At 31.8% G+C, this 9,438-nt stretch overlaps 1 protein-coding gene across 1 annotated transcript; it reads left to right on the plus strand.

Moving 5' to 3' along the window:
• Positions 1–1,079: 1,079 nt before the first annotated feature.
• On the plus strand, positions 1,080–5,756 carry LOC112013900 (BTB/POZ and TAZ domain-containing protein 1). Its single transcript, XM_024046278.2, has 5 exons — positions 1,080–1,348; positions 1,751–1,884; positions 2,531–2,834; positions 3,062–3,378; positions 5,287–5,756. Exons 1-5 carry the CDS (start codon positions 1,205–1,207, stop codon positions 5,465–5,467), a joined length of 1,080 nt encoding a protein of 359 aa, XP_023902046.1. The 5' UTR covers positions 1,080–1,204; the 3' UTR covers positions 5,468–5,756.
• The last annotated feature ends 3,682 nt before the right edge of the window (positions 5,757–9,438 follow it).

A 9,438-nucleotide genomic window follows, 5' to 3' on the forward strand; every position in this document is an offset into this window, starting at 1 on the left:
TCACAACAACTTACGTAACTTCAAACACCCAAAAGATACATCACCATGTATGTCATAGTCAAATGCATTAGACTTTGAGGAAAAACTATGAGAAACCACAAAAAAAAAAAAAAAAAAAAGCATTAGAGCAATATTAGAGACAGTTTTTTTACTTCTTATAGTATGCTTCTTAAAGTAATAATTTGTGATTGGAATAATATATATAAATATATATATTTGTATGAATGCATCATTGACACTACTTTTATTATACACCTATTACAAAATAAATATGTCAATTACACACTATCATCCCTTAAGATTATTGAAATGATGCTCCCCAAACATTTGTATAAATAACACTTATCCTCAAGATTTATTAATAACACATATAAGTCTATGTCTAACTTTCTCAACAAGATATTTATTAAAAATATTATTTCTACCCAAACTATGAGCAAAATGACACTACCCTCCACTAAGTTTTGGATTTTTTTTTTTTAAAGTATAACATTCAATTAGAGAAGTAATAGTGTGCCTAAGAAAGTATAGGCTAATAATTATTATTATTATTATTTTTTTTTTATGAAAGAGTATAGGCTAATTTGTTTCATTTAAAAGTATCATTAATACTAAAGTTTAAGGAAATTTCAAATTTCACTCCAATACATTTTAATGGAGGTGGTGCAACTTTCAAAAAAGAAATTAAAAGTGTATGACACGAGATTTATTTATTTAAATAGGTAAAATTTTCCCATAAAAAAATTTAAAACTTATGGGATTTCCACTTTATCACCTGAACTAGACTGTACTCTGAATATCCAAAAAAAAAAAAAAAAAAAAAAAAACCTAAACTGTACTCCACTTTTTTTCCTTACCCAAAAAATGATATGAAAAAGAAAAAGAATAGAAACAACTGTACTCACAAATATCAGAATACAAAATGAATTAAAGACAGTGATGAAAGCGCGTGCGTGGCAGAGAGGGTCAAGCACTTAAACCAAATATTCGGGCATTAGTCAATTTAACTTTTTTTTCACTTCTTGACTTCCCATGCTCCCTTCTCATTCCTCTGTCTATAAATATTAGCAACAACCCCAGCCTCCCCACACACGCACTCGTTTCATTGCTCATTTCCTCTCTCTCTCTCTCTCTCTCTCTCTCTCTTCCCAACAAAGATTCTCATCTCTCTCTCTCTCTCTCTCTCTCTCTCTCACGGACACAAATGGAAGAAAATCAAACTACATCTCTTAACATTTCCGATGACTTCTACGGTTACTCCGCAGCCACTGCCCGAGAGCTGCCGGAACCCGACGTCCACATCATCACCTCCGCTGCTCTCCGCATCCCTGCGCACTCTAGCATCCTGGTACTCTACTCTATATATTTCCAGCCCATCTCTCATTTTTAGAAACTTGTATAATATACTTTAATTACTTAGCCGAAAACAATACAGGTGTCGATTCTAACTAATCTGTCGAAGATTCATACAAACTATAATCGATCCATTTAGCTTGAGTAATGTTTCCAATATATTTGAATCCGACACGATTCAGACACGTATTCAAAACCCATCACGTGTCTGTATCTTATTCTGTCTAGCTAGTGCACTGGAGCATTAAACAAAAGCCTGTATAGTTGATTTTGTTGTTTTTATAATTAGCTCTATACCTCGTATGGTCGTGTGATTTAACCTTAGTAATTTGAATCTGACATAGTATCTTTCATAATATCGATTGGTTTATATTAATTTGTTTTGGAAATTGTGAAGGCTTCGGCGTCACCGGTGTTGGAGAACATCATAGACAGGCCACGTAAGCATCGGAGTTCGGAGAGAGTCATTCCGATTCTCGGAGTTCCCTATGATGCTGTTGTCTCCTTCGTTCGCTTCCTCTACTCCTTCAGGTTGGTACACCCTTTCTAGTCTCTTTGTTTTTACGGTAACTTCAAGCAAAATATCAGCCGTCCATTTCATCTACCGTATGTTACGCCTATAATCAATCCAACGGTCGTCACTTTTCGGTCTTGTGTGTAAAATTAAATTTTAGATATGGTCAAAACTCATATCTAGTATATACACGTGCTATAAAATAAAGGGGTACTTTATTACTTTACCTTATAGTTCCTTCCTTTCTTTTATTTTAGAATTTTAGAATTTATTTACACATTTGACCCTGAAATTTTGAAATTATTTTTATTTTGAACCTAAAGATTTTTTTTTTTTCATTTTAATTTGTTAATAATTAGTAAGTTTGATTTTGTTCAAAGATTATTAATTTATTATCTTAGCCGTCTTCATAACTTATTTGACTGTTATGTTTTGATTTTTATTTTATGTTATTGGGAAATTGATTATTAAATCTCATCTCAAAAAAAATAAAAAATGTGAGAAGGATGTGATATATTTTCGTGATAATAAATGCCTCTTTTTTTTGGTTAAAATTAACATTCCAAATTAGTAACCATCACAATCAATTTAAAAATGAAGTCAAACTTAATGAATGAAAATGGGTGATCGTGTGAAATGACAAAAGTGTCACTGGTGTTTTAGGTGTTCGGAGGAAGAGATGGAGAAGTATGGGATTCATCTGTTGGCGCTGTCCCACGTGTACTCGGTCCCACAATTGAAGCAAAGTTGCACGAAGGTATTGGGTGATTGGCTTACGATGGAGAATGTGGTGGATGTGCTTCAACTTGCAAGAATGTGCGACGCACCAAATCTCTACCTCAAGTGCATGAAATTGGTGGCCAACCATTTCAAAGCTGTGGAGAAAACCGAAGGCTGGAAGTTCTTGCAAGATCATGACCCTTGGCTCGAGCTCGAGATCTTACATTTTATGGATGAAGCTGAATCGGTAAATTACCCTAGTTTTTATTAAATTTGTTACGTCATGATTTATCAATACATGTAACCGATTCTAATTAATCAATTGAAAATCCGTAATTGATCCAAAGTTTTGATAATATACTTAGATTAAATTAAATTAATTATATATTTTAGGCTAAATCTGCTGATATGTTTTCAATTCAATTCCTTAGTTCTTTAACTTATATTGATTAAATTTGGATTTGGTAATAACAGAGAAGAAAGAGATCAAGAAAGCTGAGGGAGGAGCAGAGCTTGTATCTACAGCTAAGTGAGGCAATGGAATGTTTGGAGCACATATGTACGGAAGGTTGCACAAGTGTTGGGCCGTATGACATGGAGCCCACAGAGAAGAAGGGGCCCTGTAGCAAGTTCTCCACGTGTCAAGGTCTTCAGCTCTTGATTAAACACTTTGCCACGTGTAAGAAAAGGGTGAATGGAGGGTGCTTAAGGTGTAAGCGGATGTGGCAACTTCTTAGATTGCACTCCTCAATCTGTGAGCACCATGATTGTTGCAGAGTTCCTCTTTGCAGGTAATTTTATTTCATCCTCAATGGACTCGGCTTACATCGAGTGCTCTAGCGCATTGGAATCGACATGATATAGTTACGTGTTTAATTTTTGCCACGTATTTAAATTGTGTCGGTTCCAATACAATGGAGCACTGGAGCCAAGTTTTATCCTCGCTTAATATTATATATGATTCACCAAGTGGTCATATGGCTCATTTATTTATTATTAAGTTTGTTTGTCACAAATTGGATATAATCATCAATTGGTCGTACAAATAGATCCCAAAAATTTTAGAACTAAATCTTAGTTGCTTTTCATATATAATCATTTAAATGGGCCATTGAGAAAATGAAAATTGAGAGTTTTGAGACACGTTTTTATATGGTTTTGAAAATATTTATACGTTATAGAGATGAGGTATATCATATACGACCTTTGAATTTTACAATAGCCTATACTAAATATGTTCATGTGCTTATCAAAAAACATATAAGTGAATAGGTTACACGAGTTTTTTTTTTTGAGAAGAGGTTACACGAGTTTGGCAGTATTGGCTTGTTCAAATTCGAATTAATGTCTAGAATCGTGTTTGGTTAGCTTTCAATTTTCTCTACCCCACTTATGGCAGCTGGCATGATTTAAAATTTTTCAACGGTCCAAATTTATTGGCATGGTCCAGACTGATTTTCTTTGTCTTAGGTTTTTTTAAAAAGTTTTTTCCAATTCAATTTTTATATAAATATCAATGAGTTTTGCGTTGTACATTGGTACCGTAGTACCCCCATTTAGTTTTACATTATAGTGACTCTAGCGGCTATCAATGCATGGTTGGTCTCCAATGAAGTTAGCAAAAGAAAGAGAAGAAGGGTCAGCCTCCAAGGAATAGTTGCTAGTGTGTCATAATCGTATAACGTGTAATTTTAATATTTTAAACCATAGGTAAGCTGGTTCTAGCTTTTGATCAGTGCCAACCACATTCTTAAGATGCTGTCCATCAATGTCACAGCTTATCATGGACCAAACTTTGATTAGGAGGAAGGGGACTTGAACTAGCCTAATAAAGCCAGGAAATGGGGTCCCACTCAAAATGACAAGAAAAGTAAACCTTTTCTTTCTTATTAGTTATTACTTTTCCATAAGTCCAAAACGATTAAAGAAAATGGTCCTCTCATAGTGTACTAATCATGATCATGAATAGTCCACGATTAAACATGACCATAAGTATTTTAGGTGCTTGCTAGCCTCACTTCATGCAATAGATATTATGTCACATTTAGATATATGCATAATTACTTTTTGAGTGTATGAGCTCCACAATTATAATTTTGAGACTTAAGCATCGTGAAAAGAAAAATGCATATATCCGACAATAAGATATTTTCTCCGCTTCGTACTATTGAAGAAATTGGCAAATAAATTATTGTCAAGACCTACAACTTGCACCACAATCACATAAGTCGATGAATAGATTATTGTGTAGTCTTACAAATTGCTCCACAATCATAAGTCTGGGACTCACATGAAAAGAAATATACAGATATTCAACGATAAAATATTTTCTTCACTTCATACTTTTGCAGAAGTCGACAAATAGATTATTTTCGAGTCCTACAACTTGCCAGTACAAAATACCCTTCAAATCTTTTACCGGTTTATAGGTGATTAGAAAAGAAAGGATTGGACATCTCCTACTTTCTATCTCTATCTCTCCTCGAACAGATATCATGATTTTTGTGTGTCCGAAGTCCAATGTAAGCTCTGTCCTTTTCCCTAGTACACTATGGTGAATGGTCCATTGTCTTTTCGCATTTCTTTTCTTTTTACCTAACGCTGGCTATTGCATGCACTGAATGCTGGTGTGTTATTTTCAAAGATGGGTTTATCAATTGGTCATTGAATTTGATGTAATTGTTTTGGGAATATGACAGGCAATTTAAATTAAGAATGCAGCAAGACAACAAGAAAGATGATGCGAGGTGGAGATTACTGGTGAGGAAGGTTGTGTCAGCCAAAGCCATTTCTTCCTTATCATTGCCCAAGAGGAAAAGAGAGGAACTACAAGAGACCAACAACAACAACAATCATGGAATTAGAAGCTTCAGATTATAAATTTCTTAATTGCTCATTGTATTAGGGCCAATATACTATATAAGTGTCATTATTCTATTGTCAATTATTTATTTTATTAAGTAGTAAGTTTGAGTCTTCTTTGTATATGAAGGTAGACTAGTACTGTTGTGCTGCGCTTGTTTTAAAAGAGCGAGTCCCAAATTGTGAATTTAGGTTCAACACAGAATTTAAGAGTTAGTAGTACTGGTAGGTGAGACTTGAGAGTTGTTGCTTGTAATTTTAAATCTCTCCGTTTATTCAAATGCAAGTAACTTATAGTTTTGTTGTTTGTCTTCCATTTCCTTAGATTGCCTTATCTAGTTGCGCCAAATATTTATTAATTTTTTTTGGAGGTAATACAAGGAAGAAAATAAAGTGATTAATTTATCCATCATATCTAATTCATATAAACTAACCCCTTCACACAAGTTATATGCATATTTTGAGGATTTATTTTATTTTTTTATTTTTAAATGAATGAAAACTTTAGAAGTTAACCTTCTTTTGATTTTTTTTTTTTTTTTTTTTAAATCCCTCCTTTTGATTTCTAAAAAATAAATAAGGCCAACCCCATATCAAATGACCTTTAAAATGTAGATTTTTTGGGGGGTAAACAAAGATATATTTTATTTAAAAGAGACAAAATAAAGATAAGGGAATCTTATCTACCTATAAGAATCAATAAGAGCCAGCCTATGTAGAATTGGAGTTTTTAGGTGATGTGGTTGCTTCTAATTTAAATCTCTCAATTTATGGAAAAGCAAGTTTACTAATGGTTTTGTTATTTGTCATCCATTTCTTGAGCTTTCTATCTTCCTTAACAAATATTTATTAAAAAAAATTTGGGGGTTTGTTTATCAAAAAAAAAAAAACTTTTTTTTTGGGGTAATACAAGGTCGAAAATGAAGTCTATAATTTATTCACACGATATCTGATTACTGATTAGTTTAAATTATGTAATCTCCAAGGCATCACTTATCTTATGGGTATTGGTATTTAAAAGATTTGGAAAAGACTCTCATTTTCAACTGCCTCATGAGTTAGCAACTTATAGCTTTCATTTTCTTTGTTAAGAAAACTCAATTTTCTATTGTCATTGTTAAGGACAAGATGGTTTACCAAATAATAATTAATGCGAATTTAGAGAAATTTTTGTAATTTAGTGGAAGTACTGCCTTTCGTTTTCTTTTGTTCTGTCGTCATTTCTTTACTTATAAATTTATAATCATATCATGGTGGAGATGCTTTGCACTTTGCTCCTTGAAAACGTGGTACACATAATTCTCTTGATCAAGATGCTTCAACAATTACTAGGATAATAACCTTGACCATCGGAAATTAGTGGAATCTTGACTAATGGTAAAGTAGTGAAACCTTGAAGGTTGGAGAAGAGTAGGATTAAAGGCACCCTCAAATGGACTAATTAATATAAATAAGTTTTATGTTCAAGATATTTTCGCAATAAATCTTAAGTATCAGTTTATTACTAGTTTTAATTTGAACCTAACACTTAAATTATTATTTGCCTACTAGTAACACCAAGTAACAACTTATCATCTAAGATTTGTTGTATCTCCTTAAAAAAAAAAAAAAATTGTTATGAAAATATTGTGCACATAAGCAAAGAGTAATACTAAAAATATTACAACTTTTATTAGATAGGTCTCACAAATTGATGTGTTATCATTGTATCAATAACAAAAAAAAAAAAAAAAAAAAAAAAAAAAAAAAAAAAAAAGAAAAAAAAAAGCAATTAAAATACTTCCTCCATCCCACTTTTTTTGTCATGTTTGAAAAGTCAAATTTTTTAAAGGAACATCATTTATTGTCTTGTCTATATTTTAAAAATGTATAAGTTTCCAAAACTACCCTTAAAAAAATTTATCAAAAAATTGAATTAGTAAATTAATAGGGTATAATAGGAACTGTGGGGGGTAAAAGCCCAACTTTACATATTGGGCCTAAGGCCCTACTTGAAGACTACTGTGTGTCCGAAGAGAAGAAAGTGGTTGAGAAGGAATTCGTGTGGAAGAGATATACCTGGAAATGAACAAGGAATATAGTCCGAAGAGAGCACCAGTGGTCCGAAGAGTTCATTCTCCTCGGATACAAGAAGTCTCGATCAAGCAAGTATCTAGAAAGTTCGAGTGATCTTCTTAACGACTTCAATGAGAATGATAAGCTTTAAGCATGCCTGGAGATGATAAGAACGTAGAAATATCTAAAAGAAAAAGCTGCTACCACCGTGTTTAATGCACTACAGCAACTTTCTTGGCTGCATTTATATAGAGAAGACTTCTGAACAATGTAATCTCAGCTACCACCACTCACGGAGAGCTAAAGAAGATACTTGACATGACATATACTCAAGTGGATACATAGATGAAGAACAAGTGCACGATGGAGATGATGGGAAAGGATGTTATATAAAGGGAAGAGACCTCTAATAATAGGGGATCGGAAAAAAGTGAAGGAAAGAGGGAGAAATATTTTACTGTAGTTCTAAGAATTGTTTTCACTGTTCAATCAATAATATTTCCTTTCGGACATCATTTTGTTTAGCTTTTAAGTGCGTTTTTATGTTGGTTCATTTCCGGTGACTATAGTTAACAGTTGCTAAATTCACAAATAACCCAGCTCTTTTACTCACTCTCTATAAATTTATTATTTTGGGTTTGGGCTACAAATCTTGACCCTATAGGAACATTAGTAAATTAATGACTTTCATTTTTAGAAACAGGACAATATTTTGGGACATCTTAAAATAGAATAGATGACAAAAAAAGTGAGACGGAGAGAGTAGTTTTTTATTATGTATTGAAGTAACACCAATCATATTTATTAGCACATCAGTTTATAAAACTTTCATAATTAAATTTCTAGTATTTTTTTTTTTTTGCATTTTCCTAAGGAAAAATTGACAGGCTGTTATGGGCAAAAAACTTAGTATCGGTTTGAAAAATGCTATAGCTAATAAATTACAATATTATTACAAAATACTTAGAAACTCACTAAAAAAAATGTAATAACTGCCATTTCAAGATATAATAATTAAATATTTGAATGACTTTTTTTTATAATTGGTGGCATATCAATTTGTAAGATTTTATATATAATAAAATTTGTAGTATGTCTATTTGGTGTATGTTTCTAGCAATATCTTCCCCCTCCACCTTAGGGTAAAAGTGCTTGCTAAATGAAACGTTCAATTACTACTGTATGAGACTACAGTTAATTAACGTAGCTATTTATACTATACAATGGAGAAGAGAAGATAGAAGCCTTAATTTGTAAAGGTGGTGATTGAGCTTAAGCTAGCTCAGGGAACTCAAAATATATAACTTCTTATTACCCAATTTTGTTTTTTTCTTGGCCTTTTCTTCTCCTTGTGCAATGAATAAAACAATACCTATTTGTATTCTATTATGTGTATTTTATTATAAAGGAACCTTTATTTATGAATTTATTCTTTTTTATTTTCATATTAGTACTTTGATTTTAAAATATACTTAATAATAAAGTTACTTAAAGTAAATTTTTTTGATAAATATTAATATACTTATAATTAATCACATGAAAAAAAAAATTATGTGTTTTGATTGAGTCACATCAGACAAAGACAAGATGCATGCAGTATGCCCCCAACATTTATTATTAAAAAAAAGATATTATTGTAAATAATTAAGCTAATTAATATAAAATAAAAAAAATATTAATATACATATAAAAAAATTGGTACTAGAATTTAATGGAAGTAGAATTTCTTAAGCTTTTTGAAACTTTCAATAGAGTTTCCTTTATAGCAACCATGTTATTTATTTTAATGACTTATCATGCCATATTACATAAGGAGAAAAAAATTGAAACATAATAATAAAACGGGAGAGAAAATTTGAAACATAATAAGAAAACAGGAGAGGCATCCACTACTTAGCACAACCAAAACCAAAATGTAAAGAACACAGTGTTTA

The sequence above is a fragment of the Quercus suber genome, unplaced genomic scaffold, assembly GCF_002906115.3.
Source record: "Quercus suber isolate HL8 unplaced genomic scaffold, Cork oak 2.0 scaffold_229, whole genome shotgun sequence".
Taxonomy (NCBI): Eukaryota; Viridiplantae; Streptophyta; class Magnoliopsida; order Fagales; family Fagaceae; genus Quercus; species Quercus suber.

Bases quoted from the DNA above. Each gene is read 5' to 3' on its own strand.
- LOC112013900 (XM_024046278.2), top strand. From the start codon at position 1,205: ATGGAAGAAAATCAAACTACATCTCTTAACATTTCCGATGACTTCTAC. The intron at 1,349-1,750 runs GTACTCTACTCT...GAAATTGTGAAG, and splicing joins CTGCGCACTCTAGCATCCTG to GCTTCGGCGTCACCGGTGTT. The intron at 2,835-3,061 runs GTAAATTACCCT...TGGTAATAACAG, and splicing joins TTATGGATGAAGCTGAATCG to AGAAGAAAGAGATCAAGAAA.